Source organism: Rhinolophus hipposideros (genome assembly GCF_964194185.1).
Source record: "Rhinolophus hipposideros genome assembly, chromosome: 12".
Classification (NCBI taxonomy): domain Eukaryota; kingdom Metazoa; phylum Chordata; class Mammalia; order Chiroptera; family Rhinolophidae; genus Rhinolophus; species Rhinolophus hipposideros.
This window is the reverse complement of record NC_138058.1, coordinates 1,643,115-1,669,434: the sequence shown is the minus strand read 5'-3', so window position 1 is coordinate 1,669,434 and position 26,320 is coordinate 1,643,115. Positions and strand designations below refer to the sequence as shown.

General features: G+C 58.0%; 2 protein-coding genes across 4 annotated transcripts; one reads left to right on the top strand and one right to left on the bottom strand.

The window, feature by feature from the left end:
- The first annotated feature begins 296 nt into the window (after positions 1 to 296).
- LOC308506216 (oxaloacetate tautomerase FAHD2A, mitochondrial) lies at positions 297 to 8,874 on the top strand. Of its 3 annotated transcripts, none has more exons than XM_081069385.1 (8): positions 297 to 340; positions 4,657 to 4,907; positions 6,099 to 6,315; positions 6,937 to 6,996; positions 7,194 to 7,356; positions 8,238 to 8,346; positions 8,431 to 8,518; positions 8,639 to 8,874. In XM_081069385.1, the coding sequence occupies exons 2-8, from the start codon at positions 4,663 to 4,665 to the stop codon at positions 8,699 to 8,701; spliced, it is 945 nt and encodes a 314-aa protein (XP_080925511.1). In that variant the 5' UTR covers positions 297 to 340; positions 4,657 to 4,662; the 3' UTR covers positions 8,702 to 8,874. The 3 variants fall into 3 exon arrangements, with proteins under 3 accessions (XP_080925511.1, XP_080925510.1, XP_080925509.1); XM_081069384.1 differs by lacking the exon at positions 297 to 340 and adding an exon at positions 3,678 to 3,888; XM_081069383.1 differs by lacking the exon at positions 297 to 340 and adding an exon at positions 3,798 to 4,291.
- A 163-nt stretch (positions 8,875 to 9,037) lies between these two features.
- Positions 9,038 to 20,621, bottom strand: LOC308506041 (glycerol-3-phosphate acyltransferase 2, mitochondrial-like). Its single transcript, XM_081068865.1, has 22 exons — positions 20,499 to 20,621; positions 18,663 to 18,790; positions 18,405 to 18,518; positions 17,702 to 17,775; positions 17,251 to 17,355; positions 16,886 to 17,014; positions 14,643 to 14,742; positions 14,177 to 14,310; positions 13,753 to 13,852; positions 13,434 to 13,646; positions 12,991 to 13,107; positions 12,745 to 12,827; positions 12,371 to 12,489; positions 11,797 to 11,867; positions 11,442 to 11,700; positions 11,211 to 11,359; positions 11,024 to 11,101; positions 10,450 to 10,578; positions 10,248 to 10,368; positions 9,881 to 9,946; positions 9,611 to 9,666; positions 9,038 to 9,278 (listed from the first exon to the last, which is right to left on the bottom strand). Exons 2-22 carry the CDS (start codon positions 18,714 to 18,716, stop codon positions 9,162 to 9,164), a joined length of 2,388 nt encoding a protein of 795 aa, XP_080924991.1. The 5' UTR covers positions 18,717 to 18,790; positions 20,499 to 20,621; the 3' UTR covers positions 9,038 to 9,161.
- Between the last annotated feature and the right edge of the window lie 5,699 nt (positions 20,622 to 26,320).

Here is a 26,320-nt window from a genome sequence, read left to right as displayed (position 1 = left end):
GGTTCCCTTTGCCACTCTCTATTCAGGAAGTTTGGGACTCTAAGCCCATTGGTGCACGGCTTTCACTGTCTGAGTGATGGGTTGAAGAGTGGGCACCTGACCCGATCACAACCAATGAGGTCCAGGGAGACCCAAGCTGGGAATACTGGGAAAGGCTCTGTTCCCTCCCTGTCTGAAGCTGGAGGGAGTGAGTCCTGGGCTGGTGCTGCCATTTTGTCTCTGCAGGGAGCCATGCGAATGAAGCCAGAGCAGAAAAGGCCAGCTGAGGGAGGAGACAGAAAAAGCAAGCATGGTGGGAGAGAGGAGTCGCCCTGGAGCTCAAAATCAAACTTCACCTTAGGTAAGCTCCTCCTAATCTCTAGACGCTGCACTTACAAGATCCAGTCGTAGGATCCCCCCACACCTTCCTTCAAGCCAGTTAGAACTGGGCTATCTGGCACTTTTAGCTGAAAATTTCTCAACTGCTACAGCTTCTAATGCCAAGTTCAGCTGTGGGGTGGAATGTGCTTTCTAGATGCCAGTAAGCCCTGAAGGAAGGGGGGGGTCAGGGGCAAACAGGCCCAGCACTATCTGCCCTGCCAGACTGAGGGTATCTTGACAGCAAGGGCCGTGGTGTTCACCCCTGGAGCCCCAGGATGGCACTGTGGCTGGCACAGGGGGGAGGGGGTGGTCGGTAATGCGCTGGACTGAAGGAGGGGGGAAGGAGCTGCTGCTGGGAGCACGCAGCCCAGGGTCACCAGCCAGCTCTCCAAGGCAGCAGAGTCAAAGTCTGTTTGAAACATTGGCCTGCACTGTGGGGCGCCTGCGCCTGAGGACCCACCTGCAGCCCAGCCGTCTTCCACCCACTTCCCTTTCCTAAGCAATTCTGACTGTGTCCTGCGCTCAGGAGCACAGCTCACGAAGCCAAACAGTGCTTCACCCCCACCCCCACCTCCCGGTTTGAAAAAATCACCAAATACAGTAAAACATCCAGAAACTAAAAAGCAGGCCATCAGTCAAGTCCCCAACAGCCAACTGCCAGACAACTAGGTTGCAAAATCTTCAAGGCTCCTTTCTATTGGTCCTCCATTTCTCTTGGTGGAGCAGGCTGGCACGTCAGTGAAACCAAGGGCCTTTCTCGTTGACTTCCTTCTTTTCCTCCACAGGTTTCAGGAAGTTATCTTGGCTCTTACAGCGATCAATGTGCTCACTAGCTACATTAACTGGCCAGAATCTTGAACTTAACTTGTTTGTTTATAATAATGCCAACAGCATGCTGGGAGACGCTGTAGACTTGCCCAGTTCTGCAATGGGAACAATCGTGGGGCGTTCCATTTTGAACAGTCCCCATCCCTGATGTCTACAATACCACCTTTCTGTCATGGTTGTTCGCGGGTTGTGAAAGAATTCAGAAGACAAAGTAGGATTTGAAGAGGAGCAGATTTATTAAGAACCCTCTAAGCAGAGCGGGCAGAGTCTCAGAGACAACTGCCCCAATGAGAAGGTGTGTTGGGGTTTTTAAAGCTATGTTTCTGAATGCATCTAGCAGGGAGCTTTTTGGGACATAGTTTTCTCAGACTTCAGTTGTTTGTTGTCCGGCAACTGCTGACGTAGACTCAGCACGATGTTCCTGGAATGCAGCTGTTCACCGGATCATAACCACTGCTGTACATGTTAGCCCTTACCTGATCACTTTCTTATAGAGTTACATGAATGTGGCCAAAGCAACAGCCAGCTCCATGTTTCTAAAAGGCCTCAAGAACAAAGGGGTGCCTCTCCTCTTTCTTTTGTGTTGGTCATTTTGGCAAATTACCAGAAGACAGCAGCTCCAGCCAAAAGGCTAGTGCTGTTTGCAAATTCACTAATCTTTTCTTCTGCAATGCTGAATCTGCCATTAATCCTTCTAGTGTATTTTTCATCTCAGACATTGCAGTTTATACCCATAGAATTGTTTGATTTGGGTCCTTTTAAAAAATATCTTCCATGTCTCTACTTAACGTTTAACAGATAGAGTCCAGTTATAATAACTGTTATGTCTTTGTGCATTAAATTGCTTGGTTATTCTCACTATGGGTCATGTGTTCCTGCTTCTTTCCAAGCCTGGGTAATCTGTGATTAGATACCAAATCGTGTGAATTTTACCTTGTTGGCTGCTGGATGTATATTTTTTTAATTTCTACAAACATCATTGAGCTTGGTCTGTGAGATAGTTAAGCTACTTGAAGACAGTCTGATCCTTTTGGTCTTGATTTTATGATTGAAGGGTAGGTCTCGGGCTCATTACTTCCCACTATGGAGATAAGACCTTTATGAGTATGCCACCCAGCATTTCATGAATTCTATGGTTTTTCAATCTGACTAGTGGGAAGAGGCACTGTTCCTGGCCTTGCACAATCTCGTGACACTGCTCCGTCTAATTCTTCCTGATGATTCTTTCCTTGGTCTCAGGTAGTGCCTCCCAGGCACGCACTGCTCCGTACTCTGCTGAATACTCAAGGGAGAACACCAAGTCCTCTTTCAGCCCAGGTCTCTCCTGTCCAGTACTCTGTCCTGAAAACTCTAGTTTCCTTGGTCTCACTGGGCCCTCAACTCCATCGCTGTGACTTGTGGGGTATGCTGGCTCCACCTCAGTGCCCCCTCCCTGTGCCACAGCCTGGAAACTCTCAAAGCATTAAGCTGGGGCACCACAGGGCTTGTTTCATTTGTCTCCTCTCTATCTGAGATCACTGTTCTTCATTGCTTGAGGTCTAATTTCTTGAAATCCATGGTTGTGTCCACTTTTGAATTTTGTGGTTGTTTCATGCAGGAGGGTGAATCCCCTCTGTGCTACTCCATCTTGTCCAAAGCAGAAATCTACTGGTTGGCACTTGGAAGGCATAGCCCCCTGACCTCTGCCTAAGCTATGTGTCCCTCTGTCTCCCTGGCTGCACTCGGGTGCTTCCCACCCTTACATGATGGGTCTCGTCACTGGTGTTTATGGCCAGGCTCTGTCGTCCACTCCCCCTGATCACACCCACCCCGAAAGTTCCATTTCTATCTCTATGCTGACCTCTATCTTCAAGCCAGACTAGAGCCCCAAGCTCCAAACCTATGTGTCCAACTGCCCACTCTGCTGTACCCCCTGGAATGTCCCCAAAGGTACGTTAAATACAGTCCATCCAAAACTGAGCTGGGTATCCTCTCCTCAGACCGCTGCCCCTCTACAACCTGTTTGCACGAATAGCACTGCCATCTACCCGGCCAGAGGCCTAGGAAGCAGCAGCCTGGCACCTCCTGTCATCACTGAGGGCTGTCAGCTCTACCTCCTGAACATGTCTGGACTCATCATCTCCGCCCCACACCAAGTCACCACTGCTCTCACCTCTACCATTCTCACCCAGACGCCTTTCCTCAAGTAAGAAACCACCACTCAGAAACACGTGTAACCATGGCATCCCCTGGGAGGACCCTCCAGTGGCCTCCTGTGTGCTTAGATAAGGTTCAAACTCCTTCCTGGGACAAGAAAGCCCTTGCTGATCTGATCGTTGATTAAGTCTTGGAGCTCTTGCCCAAAGCCTCTTACACTCGTACAGCTTCATTTGCCAGGGGCCTGCAAGGCTGGGTTGTAACTGCCTGATTCATTCGACCTCCCCTGCACCAGAGCGGCTACCCTCTGACGCCGCAGCGTGCGCCTCCCACTCCGGCCCCGCGCCGGGCACAGTGCGCGTGGACACAGGGCCGCTGAGGGCGGGGGAAAGGCTGGCCCCGGGCCGAGACCGCGGGCTCTCCTCCTCCCCGCGGCGCCATCCCGGGCGAAGCCTCGCCTGCTCGGCGTCCTCCGGATGAAGTGCCAGAACCAGATGACAGATCTGTCATCGTCAGCGCGCTGTCCTTTGGTTTCTTCCACCACAGTCGCCCAACGATCAGAAGGTGCCGGGCGCACAGGCAGGGACCCGACGCGGGGGGGGCGCGGGGCGGGGGCGCAAAACGTCAGGGCGCGCTCGCCCTCGGGTCGGCGACAGTCCCGGGCGCAGCCCCGCGCGCGGGCTCCACGCACAGGCCCGCAGGCCCGCGGGGTCACCCGGGCCTCCAGCGCCGCGGCCGCGCCTCCTTGCGTCACTTCCGGGACGCGCGGTGTCCCCGCTGTGACCCGTCGTCCTGTGACGGCACCGGGGGCGCCGCCTCGGAGCCGCGGGACGCGCAGCGGCGGTCCCCGGGCTGGTCGCGGTCACTGGACGTGCCTCGTGCTTCGGCGCCCGCCCAGCTCGGTCCGCAGTCCCGCAAGCCAGGCCCGGCCGCGCGGGGCTCCCGCACGACCAGCCGCCGAGGCCAGGTAGGTCGGGTTCGGGCGGTCGCGGGGGCGTCCCCGGCGAGGCCTCCGGCGGAGGGCACGAGTGGACCGGGCACAGCGCGCGCTTTCAGAAACCACAGGATGAAGGATGGGCCCCTGGGCACCTAGGTTAGGGCCTGGCATGAAGTAGTCGCTCCTCTAGAAAAGTTGCATTACATGCATTGAGGGGGAAAAAACACCTTATAAAGTGTAACAGGGTAAATAACTTCTAAATCTAGACCACTTCCATGTGGTGTGCCAGGAATGGCTGATGGGGCAAAGGGATTTGGGTTGCAGCTGGAGAAACTGGGGGGATCTTTGTGGTGGCTCCTGGCCCCAGCCCCCTGAACCCGCTTTTTTCTCCGTAGACTCTGATGCTGTTCTCTGGTACAAGAAGGCTGCTCACCGCTCTGCTGCAGGCTCAGCGGTGGCCCTCCCAACCCTCCAGAGAGATGAGGCTGGTGCAGTTCCAGGCATCCCACCTGATGGGACCTCATCTGGGCCTGGAGTCAGGGAACGGCGGGGGGGTCATCAACCTCAACACCTTTGACCCCACCCTGCCCAAGACAATGTTGGAGTTCCTGGAGCAGGGAGAGGCCACTCTCTCAGTGGCGAGAAGGTAAATCAGGCAGCATCACCCTGTAGCAGTGCCCCATTCCCCTCTGCCTCCTCCTACTGCCATCCCTACCAGGGAAGCAGAACCAGTAGGTAGCTCTTTCGCAAGGGAGCAGGGCAACCTCACCTTTCTCACCTGTTCTTAGTGAACAGCCTTAGAAATCTTATGTGACAGCAGCTTCAGTTTCTAGAGCGGGAAACAGGCCCAGGGAGGCCAGAGATTCAGTGATAGGCCAGAACTCTCCTTCACCATGTTGCCTGCCCTGGGGGATGAAGTTGCTGCCTGCCTGAGTCTGGGACCTGGGGTCCTAAGCAGCGCGGGCGCCCTGCGCTATCTGACCAGGCTCACGGGACTGCGGCCTGAGCTGGGGGAGTGATTGGAGTCTCAGCTCCTTAGGGGAGCAAGGACTGCAAAGAGGTTTTCTTAAAGATGGTTCCTGGGTTTGGGCTAGATTAGGTGGGGGCTTCCCTGAAGCCAGGAGCCCTATGGCATCTGGTCTAAAGGTGTGGGTGAACAGTAAATGAAATACCACTTTGAGGTATCCTTTGCACCTTTTAAACTGGCAAACATACAAATGTTTGACAGCACACAGTGTTGGCAAGAGTATATTGCCCACACTTCATATTCTCCCAAATTGGAACCTACTTCCCTCAATAGGGAACCTATATCCCTCAATAGGGAATCGGGGGTGTATTTACAGTGTAGTAATTTGCAGCCATACGACTAAAGAGGAGCTATATACTGTTACAATGAGATCTTTAAAATATGTATCTTTTAAATAAGGTATATATAGTGTGCTATCATTCATAGAAAATGGTGGGAGAAGAGTATATGTACAGTAGCTGTGAAGAACTACACAGGACAGTGTGTCTCCAAGGCCGGAGCGGGGTGACGAGAAGAAGGGGAAGAAGAAAGACCTTTCCAATTATTCCCCTTTGCACCTTCTGAATTCCCCTCTATGGACATGTATTACCCAATGGGGAAAGGAAATCCACAGAGTAAATAAACAGTGCTCTGATGTCAAAGGACAGACAATAGCTGGCCTTGATTTTCACACTGACACTGACAGTCGAGAGATCTACAAAATATATTTTAAACAGCCACACTTATAGTTGCTGCAGGATCTCCCCAGCACACCCCAGGACTGCCGGCCTGTTGCCAGCCAGCCCCTCTCTCCCACTCTGATCCCTTCAGAGCCCTGGCTGCCCAACTGCCAGTCCTGCCACGGTCAGAGGTGACCTTCCTGGCTCCAGTCACACGGCCAGACAAGGTGGTGTGCGTGGGCATGAATTACGTGGACCACTGCAAGGAACAGAACGTGCCGGTGCCCAAGGAGCCCATCATTTTCAGCAAGTTTGCCAGCTCCATCGTGGGACCGTACGATGAGATTGTCCTCCCGCCCACGAGCCAGGTCAGTGCCTGTCCACTGCCCTCTCGAGTCATTGGGGCCCATGACAAGGTGTGCAGCGTCCAGCCGTCTGATGCTCAGTAGTGCATTAAACGGAAACTGCGCGGCTTATACACGGTATAACCCATCATTTACATTCTCTTTGATATGCAAATGATCTCATTTTGGCCAATGTGGAGGCTTCAAGTTGGCCCTCATCCCCATGACTGGTCTGAGCATTTCCTTGCTTTCTGGCCATGCTAGCCCAGGCTCATCTTGTGCCGTGTGGACCCAGAATTGGCCATTTTCCCCATTTAAGTGAGTTAATACATCAAAGCCCTAGAATGGTGCCTGGCGCACTGTAGAGCTGTTATCACTTGGTATCCATCTTTTCTTGGAAGTATCCAGAATGATTTTTAAACTCAGCCCCCAGACAAGTGCTGCTCCTCTGATCCCATGAGGAGCTGTGCCTGCATCGAGTGGTGCTGCATGCCACTGCGTGAAGTTTACAGGTCTGCAAGTCACACCCACCCCACTGTGGTTCATGGTGATTATGACGGGGCCAGGCTCTGAGGCCCGCGTGCTGCCCCCGCGTGGGCCCACGCCCCAAGCCAGGTGGCTCACTGCTCCTTTCCCACTCTACAGAAAGTGGACTGGGAGGTGGAGCTGGCCGTGGTCATTGGAAGGAAAGGCAGGCACATCAAGGTGAGAATGAAGGGGTGGTGCCCGCTCTCCCTGGCCTTGGAAAATGGTCAGCCCCTTCCTACTAGGGCACTTGCCTTGGCCCTCGTCTACCACCTTTGACGAGCTCTGGTTACTAGCATAGGATAAAAGCTTTGTTGCAGGGCTTGGGGTCACCGTGATAGAACCTCCAACCTGGCCAAATCCCCTGCCCCCTATAGGCCACAGATGCCATGGCTCATGTGGCCGGCTTCACTGTGGCACATGACGTGAGTGCTCGTGACTGGCAAATGAAACGCAATGGAAAGCAGTGGCTGCTGGGAAAAACCTTTGACACCTTCTGCCCCCTGGGCCCTGCTTTGGTGACCAAGGACAGTGTAGCAGGTAAGTCTCTGACGGCCCACATGATAACTCTTGCTCTGCATAGATACATCAGAGCAAGGAAAAAGCAGCGCTCAGGAAGTGGAAGTATGGTGATGGCTTGATATGGAGCCCCCCCCTGCCAGCTTCCTTTCACTGATTCCTCAGGGCAAGTCTCAACCTGGGCCACGAGTCCTCAGTGAGCCGGCCTCCTTCCACATCCCCTCACCCATAGAGGACCACAGCTGCAGAGGTGGTAAATCTGCATTCACAAAGTGAATTACAGAGAACAGTGCTCCCTGATGGGCATCAGCCCTGCCTCTCGCTGCCACCATCTGAGCATCTAGGTAGGAAAGCAGCAGAGTTGGCCCTTGAGTGCCAGAGTATGGCTGTCACACAGCCTGTGCATTTTCCGCAGTCAGGGAGACGGAAAGGGGCAGGATTTTGCCCAGCTGCTGTGTGACCAGGGCAGCACCAGCTACCAGAGCCAGGGCATCGGGAGCCAGGAGGCAATGGTGTGCGGAGGCCAGAGCGTGGGCATTCAGGGAGGGGCATGTCTGAGCAGCTGAGCCTCATGCCACCCTGTGCAGTTGAGTGAAGGTAGATTGTTCCAGCCGCTCTAAGGGGTGTGTTTGTGAGGGTGCAACACAAAGTGAAGTGTTAAAAAGTACAGCCCGCAAGCACCAGGTGCTGGCTCTCTATTGCTTCACATGCAGTCTCCTTATGTCCACAATCAGCAGCCTCTGTGGTCGGTAGATGGCCATTTTTTCAAGGCAAAAGCTGGCCATTTTTCTTTCCCCTTGGCGGGTCTGGGACACACCCCCTCCTTAACTCACCCAAGTGGCCACTGGCAGGCGGGTTGAGAAAGAACAGGAAAGACCCCGAGGTGGTGTTTTGCATTTCAGATCCACACAACTTGAAGATCTGCTGCCGAGTGAACGGGGAGGTGGTCCAGAGCAGCAACACCAACCAGATGGTGTTTAAGACAGAAGAGCTGATTGCCTGGGTCTCCCAGTACGTGGGGTGGACCCCGAGCTGAGCCCTCCATCCTGGCTGGGGCACCTCGGTCCCTGGTCTGACTAGGCTCTTTTGGCCTAGGTTCGTCACTCTTTATCCAGGGGATGTCATCCTGACAGGGACCCCCCCAGGCGTTGGTGTATTCAGGAAACCACCTGTCTTTCTCAAGGTAGGTTGGCTCAAAGGAGGAAAGGGACAAGGCCCAGAGGTGGGGTCCAGAATCCAGGCCTGTGTATGTGCAGGTGTGTGTGTGACTGAGGGTGACACCCCGGCGGCCATTCTGTTGCAGAAGGGCGATGAAGTCCAGTGTGAGATTGAAGAACTAGGTGTCATGATCAACAAGGTGGTATGACGGCTCCTGCCGCAGGCCCTGGACGGAAGACAGGTGGGCCATCTGACCCCACTCACCTAGCACAGGCGGAGGCCGGTCTCAGCCCGCTCACGGCCCCTTGTCCAGGCAGAGGAGGAGGGGGTGCTCTCCTCTTCAATAAACTCAGGCCAAAGCAGCAACTTGGCTTCTGCTACTGTGTGTCTTTTATGGTTGCTTTTGGGGAGCAAGGTAGGGGCAGGAGAGGAGAACAGATGCTTCCGACACGTGAAAAACACACTGCTGGGCCTGGGAAGTGGACCTGCCCAGGCCCCTCGTGTATCACACTGAATGACGGACAAAGCAAGAGACAGCAAGGGCCAGTGGAACCTGAACACGTTTATAGTCGAGCCAAGGGTTTGCAGCTGCCTGTCTGCTGGCTCCAGGGCACAGCTGTGTGTGTTACGGGGCTGTGAAGTCTCAGCATGGGCTCCACCCCCCAGTTCTAGCCACAAATGAACTGCCGGATGAACTGCTCCAGCTTCTCCTGACTGTCCCGGCTGGCGAATGTAGGGGACAGGTGGAGCAGGGGACCCGCAGGGCTGGGCATCTGCTGCAGCACCTGGACCACGCAGAAGGGCTGTGAGCACTCAGCATGGGGGAACCCGTGGTAAGATCTCTGGCCCCTGAGGCCTCCGGGGTCTGAACACAAATGCTGCCTCTCAAACCACCCCCAGTTTCCCCCTGGGAGTAGGAATGAGGCAGTGGTTTGGGACACCAAGAGGGGCAGGAAAACCATCCTACCTTCTCCAACTCCTGTCACCATACCTATCCTTGGGAGACACTGGGGAGAGCCCGGGGTGGACACAGGTGGGCTTCCCTGAGCAGCTCTATCAGTGTGGGCAGGGGATGGAAGCAGGGGGACAAGGGAAAGGTGAGACTGGCCCCTCTCACCCCCAAGTCTCTGAAGGTCCAGACAGCCCTGATGGCGAGACTTGGGTCTGCACACTCTGGAGGAGAGAAAGAAGTGAGGCCCTAGGAGGCAGACAGCAGCAGCACAGGCTTCTCTTCCTCTTGCTGAAAGGAGCCACCCAAGCAGAGCTCAGACTGCCCCCCAAGGCCTACTCTGCAGTCCTCCTTCCTGGAGTAGGGCTGTCGTGCCCAGCAGGGGGCAGCAAACCCTGCCTCCAGGGCCATGCGTGGCTCCTGCCACTTGGGACTCACCGAAGAAGCCGTCCTCCTGGGCGGTGGCCTGTAAGAACTGGAGGAGCTGGTCTGCGCAGCCCAACTCTGCAGGGAGAGGGGACCTAGGCTGGGCCAGGCCGCGCTGTCACCAGCAGGCCCCCGCGGTGGACGCGCAGCACAGCCACTTGCGCCCGCAGCAGACTCAGCGCATGCTGCACCAGGCACCTCAGCTGCCCTGAGAAGCCCACGTCAAAACCACGCAGCAGCGTCTCCTCGGTCAGCCAGGAGAACTCCCCCAGGAGCTGGGACAGGAACACGCCCTGGGCGCGCAGGCAGGGCGGGCAGTGCCACACCCCAGCCCCGCCCTGGCCACACCCTGAGCACAGCCAGGGGGTGCCCGCCTCACCTGTGTCTGGCAGCTGGCCCCGGGGCAGGAAGGCGGCGGCCTGTGCAAAGGCCTTGAGCAGCGGGCTAAGCAGGCGGCAGAGGAAGAGGAAGAAGTCGGGGCAGTGCGACTGCTGACTGAGCTGGAGGATGACAGGCAGGTGAGGGCAGTTCCCACGCCTCCCCCTGCCTCCCCCCGCCTCCCGGGGCCTCTCCCAGCGCACCCTGAAGTACCGGCCCCCAGCCTCCTCGAAGTCACTGTCACTATCACTGAAGTCCCCGCTTGGCTTCCACAGCAGCTTGGCACTCAAACGCTGTCGCCCTGTGTCACAGGCCAGCCGGGAGCCTGGAGTCTGGGGGCCAGGGGAGCCATTGGTCCCTGGCAGACTGGCAAGGTTCAGCCCTGAGCCCCTAAACCAGGCACACGGAGGTGGAGCCAGTAAAAGCAGACCTAGGGAGCCCAAGGGGGCCTCTGGGGCCACACGAGACCTGTGAAGCCAGCCTGCAGGGCGAGAGCAAGTGGGTACCTGCCTCAAGAGCCACAACCCCATGCACAAGAAATGTGTGGGCAAGAGGTGCGTAGAGAACCTGAGCGGTCCATCTGTGCAGTCCTGTCACAACAGACACGGCCCGGGGCCAGTGTGGGTCAGCAAGTCCCGAGGCCTCGGGGGATGGCAGAGGCGGGACCCAGGCTGCCCTGTGTCCTAGCCAGGCAGAGGGGGCGTGGCTGTCCCTCCGGGTTCCAGGCTGAGGGAGGCCAGCCCCAGGCAGGGGCTTTGTCCCCAGGGCCCGGCCTACCTCCTCCGCAACCAGGAGCCCACACTGGATGAGCCGGTCCAGCACCTCCTGACAATAGCAGTAGGAAGACCGGCAGGGCTGGGGGAAAAGGCGGCCTCAGGAGAGCTGCTGGGGGGGACCGTCCCACCCCTCCCACCACCCCCACCTCGGCGCTGGCCCAGAGGGTGGGCAGTGGACGAGGCCTGACCTGCAGCAGCAGCAGGTCCTGGGGCAGCAGGTGCAGCAGCAGCAGCACCTGGCGGTACAGCTCGTTCTGGCTCAGCAGCTCGACGCCCTGCAGCTCCCAGGGCCCCTCAGGTGGCACTCTGCCCGCCAGCAGCGCGCGCACCGCACAGGCTGGAGAAGGGGCCGGGCATGAGGCAGTCAGCCGGCGCCTCCCTCACCCGGCACCCCAGCCCCAGCCCCAGCGGGGACTCACCGCCCACAGCCTCGCTCAGGAAGGCAGGCAGCAGCTCCGCGCTCAGGTGTGCCAGGTGCGTGAGGCCTGGGCCAGGCCGCGCTATCACCAGCAGGTCCCCGCGGTGGACGCGCAGCACAGCCACTTGCGCCCGCAGCAGACTCAGCGCATGCTGCACCAGGCACCTCAGCTGCCCTGAGAAGCCCACGTCAAAACCACGCAGCAGCGTCTCCTCGGTCAGCCAGGAGAACTCCCCCAGGAGCTGGGACAGGAACACGCCCTGGGCGCGCAGGGCGGGCAGTGCCACACTCTGGCCCCGCCCCGGCCACACCCCAGCCCCGCCCCGGCCCCGCCCCGGCCCCGCCCCGGTGTCTACCTTCTGGTGCTTAAACAGCAGCAGAGACGCCATGATGGTCGTGCTCATCACCGCAGAGCTCGCCACGCTGGCTGAGGCCGGGGTGGGGGGATGCTGGTCAGGTGCCCAGGCCCAGCAGCTGGTCCTCTACCACCCAGTAAGTGTCGGGCCAAGAACAGAGGTCCCCTGCCTTCCTGGCAGCAGCCACCCACTACCCAACTCCACCCCTGGGAGGGGGAGAGCAGGCCTGCCTGGTCCTCAGGGACCACCGCTGCCTGCCTCCCACAGGCCGTCTCTGCCAGAGGGGCACCTAAGAAGAGCACAGTAACGATCACTGCTCAGAGTGCCCTCCGTGCCAGGCAGCAGTGTATCACGTCAGTCAGCCCAGGAGACCAGGCTCAGGTGAAGTGGAGCCCTCGCAGGGCCAGGGTGGGTGCCTGCAGCCGGGCATCTGCCCCCGCACAGCCTGCCCTCCGCAGCTCAGGTGGCCATCCGTGCACTCAGCAGTGGCTCCCTGGCACGCAACACCCCACCGACCCAGAGAGAAGGGATGGCTCAGGCCCCTCCCCCCAGGCCCAGACCTCGTTGCCCTCACCATTTAGGACGTGACGGCCCAGTCTCCTGACCAGGAGCTGGTCCTCTTCCTTGAGGGCCAGAAGGGGCCCACTTACTGGGGTCCACTCCTGCTCCTTCTCAGTGTCTGGGACGACAGTACTGGATAGAAACATCACAGGGTGAGGGGAACAAACGTCAAGACAAGACAGCCGTGGGGAAGCCCAGAGAGTTCTCAAAAACGAAGGTGTTAGCCCAGCCCAGGGCCAGCTCCTGGGGCCCCAGTCCCGCCCAGGCTCTGCCACTCCCACACTCAGATGAGAGGCACTGCTCCCGATGACACGGTGTATCTGGCGAGGGGCTGCTGGAACTGGAGGTGCCTGTGTGTTGGGACAAAGAACCGCCAGCGTGCCCCACCTGTGGCCCAGCACAATGGGCTGCAGCAGCTGCTCCAGGGTCTGCCTGCTGCCCCAGCAGCTTCGGGCATTGCTGGTGTATTCCTGCCCAGGAAAAGGCGCTCAGGCAGCCTGCCCGCCCACCAGGAAACTTGTGCACAGCTCACGGAGGCAGGCAAGGCTGTCCCCGCAGCGGCTCTGAGGGCCAGGCTGCCAGAAGCCCCAGGACAGACCTTAGGCCCTCCCAGCTTCGCCCAAGACTCCATACCTGCAGGGAGAAGGGCTGGGCCAGGTGCACACGGACACAGACCCGGCGGCCGCGCCAGCCTCGCAGGCTCCACAGGACAGCCAGGGCTCCTGTCCACAGCCCCAGGGAGGGTGCGGCCTGCAGGGGGGCGGGGGCTGAGGGAGCTGGCTCGTCTGGGGCACTGCTCTCTGCTTAGTTTCACGTTGGGCCCACAGTGGTACATGACCTGACCTCTCCAAGCTTGTTTTCTCATCCATGAAACGGGAGAAATCCCTCCCTAGTGGGGTCTTTTGAGGATGAAACAGGATGACTGCAGTGGCCTGGGCGGGCCCCACAGGATGGGGACTGTCGGGGCAGAATTCTGTTGTACGCCCACCCCAGCCCTGAGGGGCACTCGGCCACAGGACACAGCACACAATGGAGATGACGTCCACCTGGGGCCCCAAGGGGCAGGAGGGTCTCACATGGTATGTGTCACATGGCGCGTCTGGAGCCAGCTCATAGGTGACGGCCACTGGCACCAGCATAGCATCTGGGACAGCGCCCAGCTGGACTGCCTGCACCACCGGTGCCAGCCAGGCCTGGCCCAGGGCTGACAGCCGGGGCCCCTGGGCCCCAGGGGGCTCCTCCAGGAAGATAAGCAGGGGCTGTCCACTGACCAGCAGCTGCTCCACAACCTGAAGAGGGTGGGGAGGTGACGGCAGAGGCAGGCGTCAAGGCCAGAGCAGCAACAGGCCCCTATACCTTGGCCTGGCCCCAAAACGCAAGCATGAGGGTACTCACCGCGTGGACCACAGCCCTTGCAAGGACCCCCTCAGAGCTGTCCAGGGAGAGGTTGGCCTCCGGGGGCAGGAAAAGCCCCCCGAGCTTCCTCAGCAGAGCTCTGTGGGGCACAGGGCAGACAGCCAGATGAGGAAAGGGGCTCAGCGGATGGGACCAAGCAGAGGCTGCTGCGCGCTTCGGTTCCCCTAGAGCCAGCCTGGGTCCCACCTGAACACACGGAGGCCAGGCATGGCTCTAGGAACCATAGCCTCTGCTATGGTAGCTGACCACCTGAGCCCACAGGCTGGCCTGGTAGAAGACGGAGCAAAGCAGCCAGGAAGGCGACCTGTGGGGAGCCGCTGCCGGCACACCCACCCCGATCCCCACACACCTCTGCCCCAGCCTGGGAATTTGCCCACCTGTGTGTAGGGGCACAAGCTTTTACCTGAGGATGGGGCAGCAGGTGTGGGGGTCCCAAGCCACACGGAGCACACCTAGGCCCTGAGAGAGCAGCACAAAAGGCAGCAGGATCCCATCCAGGAGTGACTTGTGTGTAGAAAGGAGCACGAGGGGCGAGCCCTATTCGGGGAGAGACAGGGAAGTGTCAGCTCACCCCATCCCATCCAGAGGGATGCAGGGTTCGCGTTCACAGTTCTTCCTCTGAGCATTTCCCAAAAGGGGAGGAGCTCTGCCGACAACCTTATGGTGACACGCTGATGTATGGTTGTTAAGACCAGGATGAAAATACTTTAGGGGAAGCTCCACAGGAGCAGGCCCATGAGACATGAAGAGGTCAAGGGAAGATCATCAAAGAGTGGTGGCCTTTTCCCATCAGTGCAGGGGGCTGGTCCCGACTTAGGGCTTGGCCTAGCTCTGCCCCGCTGGCCCACCCCACTGGAGGCCGGGCTTACCGCCTGGGCGGCCTTGCGGACCATCTTCAGGTGGCCTTGGTGGAGCTGCACGTTCAGGAGGAGGCAGTTCAAGAACCGCAGCACTGCCCAGCTGAACAGCCTGCAGAGCAGCGAGGCTCAGTCTGAGGTGTGGCAGGCACCACCCACGAGGCAGGGCCCCCAGCATCTCAGAGGGCCGCCACTACTGCCCCCACTTCACGGAAGAGGAAAGTGAGGCTCAGAGGTTACAGAAACTGCTGAGAAGTGGAGAAAGTAAGTGGTGCTGGGCCTGGCAGGTTAGCCTGGCATCGGAGTCCCTGCCTGTGAGGTGCTGACACTCCCCCAGAGACCTTCATGGTGCAGCTGCCTCACATCAGCTTCAGACCAGCTCCCTGCCTCAGTTTACCCCAGAGGGGTTAAAGAACCGAGACTCTCGAGACATAATCTGGCCTGCTCTTTTGCAAACTGCTGAGAAAGGTGAAATAAAAAGGAGGGAGCTGGTGATACAAGAAGGGATGGGCTTTAAATGAGGACGGCAGCGTAGACACAGGCAGCACGGAGGTGTGGTGGACAAGCAGCACGTGCTCATCTGATGGCAGCAGCTGACAGTAGGGAAGGCTGAGAAGGAGCAGTGCATCGTGGCCCTGGGAGACTCGCACTCAGAAGGAAGCAGGGCTAGCAGGTGTGTTCTCTAGCAATGGCTGGCTGCTCAGCTGCAGGAAGGCAGGAGCTGGGCCCAAACCCTCTCACAGGGGCGCTATCATCACGGGGAGCCCTGGAATCGCAGCTGCACCGGAAGGGGCTGGTGGCCAGCTCAGGGGGCTGGAAGTCTCAGCGAAGTCAAAGAAGCTTTGCGTGGAGGGCTGGTCACGGTCACCAACCTCCTCTACTCCCTATCCTTGGTCAACTGACTTCTCAGCACCGTCGGCACAGCTGAGCCCAACAGGCACAGCCCTGTGTGTGGCCTCTCCCTCTGTGGCTCCTTCCTCCCCTGGCTTTAACCATCATCCAGGTGCCAACTTTCCAAACGTACATCCCTGGCCCCAACCTCTTTGCTAAGCTGCAGACTCACATAAGCCTCTGCCTCCTGTCTCCACCAGCAGGTCAGGCGTTTGAAACTATGGATCCAGAACATTCTCTGTGGGTCTAACTCACTGTTTCCAAACCTGCCCCCTTGGTTCCTACCACCAGATGTTCAGCCACCAACAGGCTCTCCTGTGAGTTTTCCCTTTTCCCTCACGGCTCCACCCCACCCCCAATCCATCAGTGATTGGTCTCTCAATCCATTTTGCAGTCTCTACTGTCACCCTGCATCCACGCCATCGCACGTCTCACCTGGATTAACAAACAGCCTCCCAGATGGTCTTCTGGTCTCTACTCTTGATCCCAACTCATCTTGTTGTCATTCCCTGCTTACAACCTTTCCATGAGCTGTCACTGCACCCAGAAATCAAAGCCGAGCTTCCTGTCCAGGTCCGTCGACCTCTCATCTCATCTCCATAAGCTCTCCCTCGCTGGCCAGCTTCCCGCCACATCAGCCTCGTGAGCAAATCCAGCCCTTTCCTGTGGCCACAGCTCACACTATGCCCTCTCGTAGGGCTGCTCCCTCCACCCACTGCTCCCACCCACGGCTGGCTCCTTTCCCCATCTCGTGCCTGGTCTAGAAATCTCTTCCTCCCCTCCAGTACTCTCAGCCCCAGCTCTTTTAGTTGCAGCCATGTGTATTTCTGTTTGCTCTGACCCTTTCAGTCCCCCTGGAACAGCACCTGCATCTAAGAGGAGCTCAGACCGTGCAGATGAACGCTGGAGGGAGCAGGTGGTGACAGCAGGATGAACGTGAGAGGGAGCGTGGGGGCCCGTTCTCCTCCTTCAGGGAACCAGCCACCCCTGCCTCGCTCCCTCTCCACAGGAACCTAACCTGTTCCTGTGGGAGAGGTGGAAGGATGAGGCGGTACTAGAGTTTGGGCCACAACTAGAGATTCCTGGAGTCACCCCCAAATTCCCACCCCCAGGACAGACAGATAGCAGTGGTGAGAACCTGGGCTGGAAGCTGGAGGCTGGCTCAGACCAAAGCCCAATCACGTACCCTTTGGTCCCCACCAAGGAGCCTGCCATACTCAAAAGGTCTCAGGGTCCAGATCAGGGGCCCCCTCCGGCCCTCTGAGAAACACACCATCCAGCTCCCCGTGGAGGGACTCTAGTCCTTCCCACTCTCCGAACGGGCAGAGGCCCCAGCCTAGATACAAGTGTCCCTCGGCAGTTACCTGAGCAGGAAAGGGCGGGGTGGAGCCTGCATGTGACCCAGGAGGCGCTGCACCTCTTCCTTCACACGGCTGGGCACCTGGCCTTCCCCAGTCCCTGCTGGGGCCCGCCCTGAGATGACCTTCTGCACCCTACAGTGTGGGGGCAGTGGTGTCAGGCTGGGCAGGTCTAAGGTCCCCCAGGTCACTGCCCTCAGCCCCGCAGCCTCCCCAGGACACAGCTTCCAGGCTTCACCCTCCATCTTTAAGGTAGGGCCCCAGGCAAAGCTAACACTCTAGAAGCCCTCTCAACCACCCCTGCCTAGAACCTCTGTCACCCCTCAAGGGTCCCAGAAGTGCCAACCCGACCCCATTCCCTGCCTCCTCACCTAGTGCTTTCCATGACCTTCTGTGGCGCATCCCAGCAAGGGGGTATGTGCCGCTCCAGGGACCACAAGAAGTAGCAGAGCCTCCGAACCAGCCAGCCCCGAAACCTGAGCACAGCCCCAGAGCAGGGGGAAGAGCCTTCAGAAGGCCCACCCCAGGAGGTGCCCACAGAGAGTGGGCCATCAGGCAGGGCTCACACCCCAGTCCCATGGCCTGGGAACACCTGAGCTTGGGAAGCAGCTGCCTGTCTGGGCCCCATTTCCAGCCCCTCCTTACTGAGCGGGGTACAGGTTCGGGGCCTGGCACACAGTGGGCATCCCATAAATGCTCACAGGAAGAACCTCAGAGGCGCTCCACGCCTGCCTCTCCCCGCCTGTGAGTAGGGAGCAGAGGGCAGGGGTCCTTCTTTCCCATGGGAGGAAAGCAGGGCCCGCCCCGCCCTCCTCTGACTACCTGGTGTTCTCCTCCTTCACCAGGATCACATCGCAGAAGCCCAGATCCATTATGCTTCTGTGGAAGAGGGACTCCTGTCCCAGAGGGGACAGGGAAAGCGTGTCCTGCGGGGGCCTTCGCAAACCAGCAAAGGAAAGCCGCCGCTCTGTATCCTGTGGCCTCTGCCTGGCAGACTGTCCTGCCTAGCAGGAGACAGGACTGTAGCACAGCATCTCCCCAAAGATGCTGACACTCTCAGGAAAAAGGGGTCTGTGGTTAAAACGGAAGGGCTGCATTCTCTGCAGCACCGCCCTCCTGGAGAGTAGCCTAGGAGACTCTGCAAAGGTCTCATCTACAGCAAGGAGCACGGAGCCGGGGTCCCCACCAGGACCTGGCTCCCAGCAGCACCAGCACATGACACGGACGCACAGGAAGGCTTCAAGCCTGTGCTGAGAGCTGGTGACTCTGAGTGGGCGGGTCCTCCAAACTGAACAGATGGGCTGTGCAGGCCTGGTCAGACCCCAGCCTCCTCCCAGGCCCCTCTGCACTTCCCATCCAATTCTCCCAGGGCCGCCAGCCAGCCCCACTGCCTCACTCCACTAAAGACAAGAGCAGACGCGTGGCCAGGGCGGGCTGAGCCTGGAAGCTGCTCCCCAGAGCCAGGGCTCCTACAACCAAGCTATCCCCAGCTCCCCAGGGTGGGGCCCAGCTCTATATCACTCACCCAACTCTTGGGGGTACAGGTCTGGCAGCAGCGACCCACAAAGGGGCGATATTTCCCCAGGAATGGGGTGACACCCTCCAGCTTCATCCCCAAGCCTGAGGACCACAGACTGGTCTGGAAAGGGAGCACAGGGAGAGGTGAGAAGACTCAAAGTCCTTGGCAGAAGGAGAGAGGGAGGGCGGTCTCCAGGAGTGAGGGGCACCGGAGGAGAGGTGGGAGGCGGAGGGGGTGTTCTGGGGATGGGAGGGGCCGCGTTACCTCCGGGCCATTCCGGCTGCTCCTCTGCTGAGTTTGGAGTCTGGCTCCCAACATGGTGTCCCTGGGGGCCTGTAAGATCTGAGAACTGGCCACCTGTGTCTCTCTTCCTGTCACTATAGGAGCCTGACCTGGGGAGAGATGGAGGACGGAGGGGATACTGGAGTCTGGGCCACAACCAGGGGTTCCTGGAGTCACCCCCAAATTCCCATCCCCAGGACAGACAACACCTCAGCTAGCAGTGGTCAAAAACTAGGCTGGAAGCTGCGGGCTGGCTGAGACCAAAGCCACGCCCCAAACCCACTGGTCCCACCTGGAGTCAGCTGTCCTCCAAAGGTCTCAAGTGGTCACCTGAGGCTAACATGGAGATTGGCTGTCTTACCATCCACAGCCACCCTCTCATCTCCCAGCACAGACAGGACTACGCTGGAGACTCAGGCCCCTTCTGTGCAGAGGGAGAGAACAAGGCTAGGCTGGCAGGAGGGAGGCAGGAGGCCGCCGGGTTCTGCTCCCCAGAAGATGGCTGTCTACACACTCAACGATTAACGGGAATGTGGGCCAGGTGCTAGGCGGGGAACAGGTGGGGAGTCAGAACAGAGAAACGCCACACAGGCCTGTGCACAAGGGACACGCAGCATCTGCTTGGGGACGAGTCAGACTTTCCCATGATCGATGCCCTCTTACACAGCACTCTCCACAGAAGACCCCACCGGGCGTCTCCTTTGCCCCTCTGTCCCTGGCGATTCCCCTGAACTAACAAAAACATCCATTCCGTGAAACGGCACTGAGCCCTCCTGGCCCAGACACCGGGCCCTAAGCCCCGTGTCCTGATCTCTCACCGCGTCCCGGGTGGGGGGTGCGGCCCGGTTACTTAGGCTACCCTACCGCGCCACGCGCACACGCCCGTGGAGAGGAGAAGTGCCCACCCGGTTCTGCCAAGGCTCTGAGTGCGGGTGTCTGAGGACCACCAGCGCGGGCTCCCCTCTCCCCCTGGGCCCCTCATCCCAGCCTGCAGGGCTCGGAGCCCCCCCAGCGCGCAGTTCCACCCCCACGTCGCCCTGAAGCCTCCTGAGGGCCAGCCAGGCGACTCCGGCGTCTGCCCAGCGGGCCACCGCGCACAGAGGAGCGGCCTCCCCGCCCCGACCAGCAGCTCAGCACCGCCAGCCACCGCCGGGGCCGTTCCCGCGGCCCCCGGGCGGGCGCCCGGCACCGGAGCCCTGCAGCGCGGCCGGCCCGGTGCACCCCACAGACGCGCTTTCCCGGCCGTGACGACTCAGCACCCACACTGAAAACTAGGGGGCCTGCCACGTAAAAGGGGGAGCGTTTCCAGCTGTCGCGCAAACACCCTGGAGAGCTGGCCTGTGCGGCAGGCAGCCCCCGGGGCCCAGGCAGCCGGCAGCAGGCGGCCACCACCCAGCGGCCACCGCGTCGGTCCCACGCGTGCCTGGGCCCCACGCACCTGAGCGTGCAGCCGGCCACCAAAGGCTGACATCCAGGGCCTTTCCCCGGGCCCGGGGTCACCGGCACCTCTTCACCCCTCGGCCCGGGAGGGGTGGACTCACAACTGGGCCGCCAGGGCCAAGGCGCGCTCCCGAGCACCCGAGGCTGACGGGAGCGCGCTCCGCGGGCGCGAGGCTCCGCGCTGGACACGCTCCGTCGGTGCGGGGTGACGGCGGGCGACGCCCTCCACCACAACCCCGAAGGACTCGCGCCGGCAGGCCCTCGGGGACCTGCGCCCCAAGAAGGCCGTGCAGGCGGCTCCTGACGCCGGAAGGCCCCCTGACGGTCCCGGGTCCCGTCTGACCCGGCCCGGCCCAGCAGCGACTCCGCGGGCCTCACCTCACACCGGCGCCAACTCCCGCCAAAGCCGCAACCCCGCGGGAAACCGAGGGCGCAGGACTGGTGGCTCCGCGAGCCCGTCTGGGAGGCAGCCCTGCGGCCCAATGGGAACACGCACTGGCCGGAAGCCCCGCCCACAGCGTCCCTCCGCGCACACGGCGTGCTGCGTGGCCACGTGACCTGTGCCCAGAGCGGGCTGGGCGGCCTGGTGCGGCGCTGAGCACGTGGCTGTGTGCTGGGCGCTGGTGGCTTTCCCAGGCAGGCGCCTGGCTTCCTGGGGACCCTTGATACGTCTGCGAGATCCGGCATGCCCGAAGGTTGGACAAGGACTCCAGGTTTTAAAGAAACAGGTTCCCAGGCTATACACTCCGCCACGCTGGAGTTTAGGCACAAGCGAAATTCTGAGTTGGGGACACCTAGAAAACACGGAGGACCACCAGAATCCAGTTTGGGGCCATGAAAAACAAGTCAAGCCTCCCAGTGTCATTTCCTTTGTTGATGAGAACTCCAGACCACAGTCAGGGACGTGCTGCAGTCTAAGACGCCTGGGTTTCAGCTGGCCCTATGACCAGCGTGTTTCTTTATTCATGTGGTTATTTGATTAATTCCTGGCTCCTGTCGCGGCCCTAAGCTCCAAGTGAACGAAGACCTTACTGGCTCGTGCGTCGTTTGACTGTTTCCAACACCCAACGGGACCAGCAAGTAGTAGGCAAGCCACACACACTATGTGAAGGAGAGAATGACGGTGCTCGGTGGGTGCACAGACCCCACGTGATCAGCCCACGTGAAGTGCCAGACAATTCTACAGTTTCAAACCATTGTGACGCTGCATGAGCAAAGCCACAACAGAGGCTGAGTGGGCCTGAGAGCAGGAGGCTGCTTTACTTCCTTCCCTCCTCTCTGACTCACCACCCTTGATGTGACTACCCCCACCCTTCTCCTTTAGAGTGTAGCCATGTCGCCCTTTTTTGTGCCACGTCATGTCTATCCACCCAGGCCCAATGCCTGTGTCCACCCACTTTAACCCAGGTTTGAAATGTCCTTTCTGCATTTGCAGTATCCATTTTGTCCCCCATCTTCTCTTTTTGTGTCAGGGTGTACTAGCCACTATTAGACCCTGAGATTTTGAAGCTGAAAAAAAGCAAAACAAAAACACCTATATTTTGATCTTGGAAGTTCCCTCCTGAGTACAGACTTGAATTTACCAGACACCCCTTTGTTTTGGGAACACCATCTGTACAGGCAGTTGTATTTCAGTTGTCAGTAGGTCCCCACTCTCCTTTTTAGGGAGATTTTTTGGTGCAGTAGTCCCAGGACAGACGCTTCAGACCAGAAAGCTGGATGGATTGTGACGGCAAAGGCCAGGTCGGTCCTCCAGCAGTTCTATCCTCAGTCATGTTCTTTGGAGAAGACGTGTTTTGGTTGTCTGCTGCAAAATAGATATTTCAAAAGAAGCATCACCTCTCAGACCTGGATCTTAGCGGGGTACCAAGGATTCAGTGTGCTCCTCTTCAGGTCGTGTGCAGAAAATGCGGGGCTGCGATGCAGCTCGACCTGCGGGCCAGCTGCGTACATACTGCCTGCGGCTGAGCTGACCCTGGGAGAAACAGAAACTCATTTGGGCCTGGCCTCACCCAACCTGGACTGGACTTCGGGAACACAACCCTGGCCGAATCATCCAGACTGTCCTGACACATGTAACGATACCCTGGCCCAGAGGGAGAAAGGCTCCCCCTGTGGTTGGGGGGCTGACGTCCCCTGAATGCGATGGGCCTTCCTGCTGTACGTCACCTGGACAAGAGGGCTTGGGCTGGCATTTGTCTGGGCACAAGTGCTCTGGCCCCTCTCCCTGGGGCTCACTGGGGGGGGAGGGCCCGTTTCAGGGATGTCTCCCCAGGTCCAGGAGCTCAGCACAGTCATCTTTAGAGGTAACCACTGCTTGTGCTCTGTGTTATAGTTCCCACCCATTATTTCGTAACCTTCCATAAAGACATTAAACATTGCAGCAAACCATACAGCTGAGAATGGAGGAGTGGAGTCTGGGTCCTGGTGCAGGAGAGTGGGAAAATGGATGCTGGGAAGCTGCCAACATGCTCACCACATGGGCCACTTCCCCTGGGACCAAGGTTGGCTGGTCTATGGAAGAAACGAGTCAAGAGGCTTGGGTTGGGGGATGGGGTGGGGAGTGTGAAATCCTTTATGGTAATGGGAATTTGGGATTCTGTAAAGGCCAGAGATAGTGTGAAAAGTTAATGGGCTGACGGCCTGAGGTAGGAAGGTGTTCCACGCTACAGGGCTCTGTCCACCCCAACAACTTGGATGATGTCCCAGAAGGCAGCGTTAGCTTAGCCTTCTAGCAGATGCCATACAACAATAAGGAAGAAAGGGTATTTGCTGACACATTTAGGATTCAAGGAGATTTTGAGAAGAGAGGAATTATGACCAAAGATAGCCCCGACCTCGGAGTCTGGTGATACCTGAGAGATGACAGTGCAGTAGGCTGGGCAGAGAGCTGGACTTGGTACTGGGCTCTCTGTCCAATGGGACTCTTCCTTTCCACCGATTCCAACTCAGACTTGAGCCAGAAGATGATGGGTTGGATCACATACCTAGAAAGTATAGGTATGTTAGCGTCAGGGTGGTTAGATCTGGTGCTCAAACATTGCGGGGGCCTCTGGTTTTCTTAGGTGTCTGCGCTACTTGTCGCTGCTTGGTTTTGTTCTGCCTGAAGGCATTCTTCTAAGCCAAGATGACTGCCCCCACCCCAAGACTCACATCCACCCTCCCTGGCAATCTTAGTAGAAAGAAATGTCTGTCCCCCAACACCATATGAAAACCTCAGGAGACACTCTGATTGGTCCTGCTAGGATAATCTGCCCAACCTGTGGACCAACCACTGAGTCAAGGGGGTGTGGTGCCATGTTGGCTCCACCCAGGCCACTGCCCCCTTTCCCTAACTGTATGCAGTGAGGGGCACACCGTGATTGACCACCCCAGCAAGAATGGAGGGGGGAGGGGTGGTTTCCTCGGAAAGGGGTGCTGACTGACAAAAGCAGCATGTCCGCTCTGGTGTCCACTGCTGCCGTCCCAACACTAGGGGAAGGGGCATCTGGTCTCCGCTGTGTCCCAGGGCCCAGCACAGCAGACTCTTGTTGAGTGATGAATGAACTTCCTTCCCGGTGGACCTTAGTTCTCCTATTGAATGTAGGTGGGCTGCACTAATCGGGTGAGCCCTTTAAAAAAAGTATGTAGAAGTCAGATATTCTCTCTCCTGCTGACCTTGAGAAAGCAAGTCACTTTGAGTTTACAACCACATGGAGACGGATTCTGCCCACAATCTGAGGCAACCTGGAAGCAGATCTTTCTCCAGCTGAGCTGGTCGATAACTTGATTACAGCCTGATCCAAGGGCCCCACTAACCTGGGCCCAGATTCCTGGCCCACAGAAAACAGGAGATTAAAAAAATGGGTGCCATTTTAGACTAAGTCTGTGGCAACGTGTTACCCAGCAATAGAAAACTAATGCAATCTATCATACAGGCTAAACTTAGGGGATAAAGACAAGTGTTGGTGTTGCGTGGAGATATGGGGGTGTTGGAGAGGGCACTGCTTGTGGCAGGGTAGGGCAGAGAGGCCACTGTGGAAGCTTCAGTCAGTAGTACACATCCCACTCCCCTGCAATTTCATGGCCAGGTAGAGACGCAAACAAGATTGGCGCAGGGCCATGAGATGCGCACGTCACTATGGCCACTGCAGAGTTCTTGGTGGTGGTGTGGGCAGGGACGGTTGGAGGTAACCTACGGGTCCATCTCAAGGGGAAGGGAAAGAAAACCAGGAATGACTCATGGCACGAGGAATGCTGTAGCAGCCAGGAGAGAGAGTAGACGATCACATAGCAACAGGAATGGGCCTTAAAACAATGCTGAGCTTAAAAAGGAAGAAACAACATGAGAACCAAAACACTACCATTTTCAGAAGCAAAAAAGCACAGAAAGGCAATATCCATTTTGCAAGAGCGTATACGACAGAAAAGAGACCCATTCGCATGTTGCCTGTGCGGAGGAAGGGGTGGGAGTGGGATCCAGGAATAAAAGAGAATAAATAAAACGAGGTTAGTCTTATGTAGACCCAAGGCAGAGTGCTGTGCAGAGTTTAAGTCCACAGGGGAGGATCGTGAACATGGCTGGGTGCAGGGGAAGCCGAGGTGCAGCTTTGTGCCCTCCTCCAGGAGGAGGGGCTGTGCTGCAGGAGCCAGACTGAGTCTGCCTGACAGGGAGTCATACCCTGACACTAGTAATAACTTTCCACTTGAGTGACAGCCCAGCTCAAACTGTGTTTTGTTTGTTTGTTAAACAAAGGAAACTTATTTACTCACATGACTGAAAAGTCCAGAGGTAGGTTTCAGGTATATGTGGATTTAGGTACTCAAGCAATGTCATCAGGATGTCCCCTGATGCCTTTCCTGTCTGTTTTCTTCTGGGTTGCTTTCATTCTTTGGCAGGCCCCACTGGGGACAGAGATGGTCCCAGCAATGCCAGCTGTGTTCTCTCCAGCTAACAAGCCCAGAGGTGTGGTGTCCCTTTCCAGAGGTTCCCCAAGGGCCCGAGAGCTGACCCTTTTTGGCCCAGAAAGAGTCACAGGCCCATGCCTGAACTAAACCCTATGGTTGATGGTCACCCCGGTGTCTCAGACCTGCGTGGGATAGTAGGGAATTCTGGCATAGGGAATATCATGAGCAAACGCTCAGCACCACGAAGCTGGAACAGCACAACAGCTGGCTGCCTGGCTCAGGCAGGGCAATCCAGGGGCACCAGGCACCATCCGCGTCCCTGGGCAAGGGATGGTGTGACTGGACCTGCAATTTGCAGTCTTCACTTGGAAGCTAGTGGTGGGTGGCCTGGTGGAAGCGGGGACCTCCAGGCTCTCTAACATTTCCTCCAAGAAAGAAAGTGCCGCCCTCTAGGTCCTTCTCTCTGTAAAAGAGCCCCTTTTCCGGTGAGCAAAGAGGCTAGCTAGTGTGGTAGCTAGTGTTTTTGACACAAATGTCTGGGGGAGGGCCCTCCAGGGATCTGGTTCATTGCAAGAGAGAGCTCTTATGGAAGGAAACCTATATAATAATTTGCCAGAAAAGTACTTAACTGGCCTGTATTCATCTTGCACCACACGGGCCTCAGAGAAATAATTGTCACATGCCCTTAACAATAGCCCATTGGGCCATCCCCAGGATCTGGGGCTTCTGCAGCACATAACCACCAGCCTTTCTGCCCCAGCCGCCTACAGCAACTGGTGGGCAGCTACTGGCATCGTCTCCAGGGTGCTGGGGGCGATGCTGGGCCAGGCAGGGCCTTGGTGGGGCAGCATGCGGTTCTGAGGGTTGGGAAAGGCCTTTCTTCATGGGGCTCCCGTAACACCTCCCCCCAAGTCACTCCTGCCCCCTGCCTGGGGTTTTGAACACAGTTCTTGACCTCTTTCGGGCTTGGTGGGCAGCATGGTTATGTAATGAGCAGCTAGCCTCATGAGGCTGAGCTCCAAGTATGTGGGCAAAGTATGTAGTGTTGCTTTTGCCAGAGTGGGGCTGCTTGGTTTTGGTCTGCACCTGTCTGTGGGGCAGGAGATGGAGAAGGGGAAACGTGTGGATTAGTTAGAGTGCTTTCAGCTGCAAGGAACAGCGGCCCAACTCAAAAGGGCTTAAAGAACCAGGGAGCTGTGACTTCTGCACAAAGAAGCCCCGACGTCCAAGAGCCCAGAGCTGCTTAGCTCAGTGCTGCTGCAACATCAACAGAGACCCAGGTTCCTTCAACCTTTCCCTGCTGCCCTCCTCAG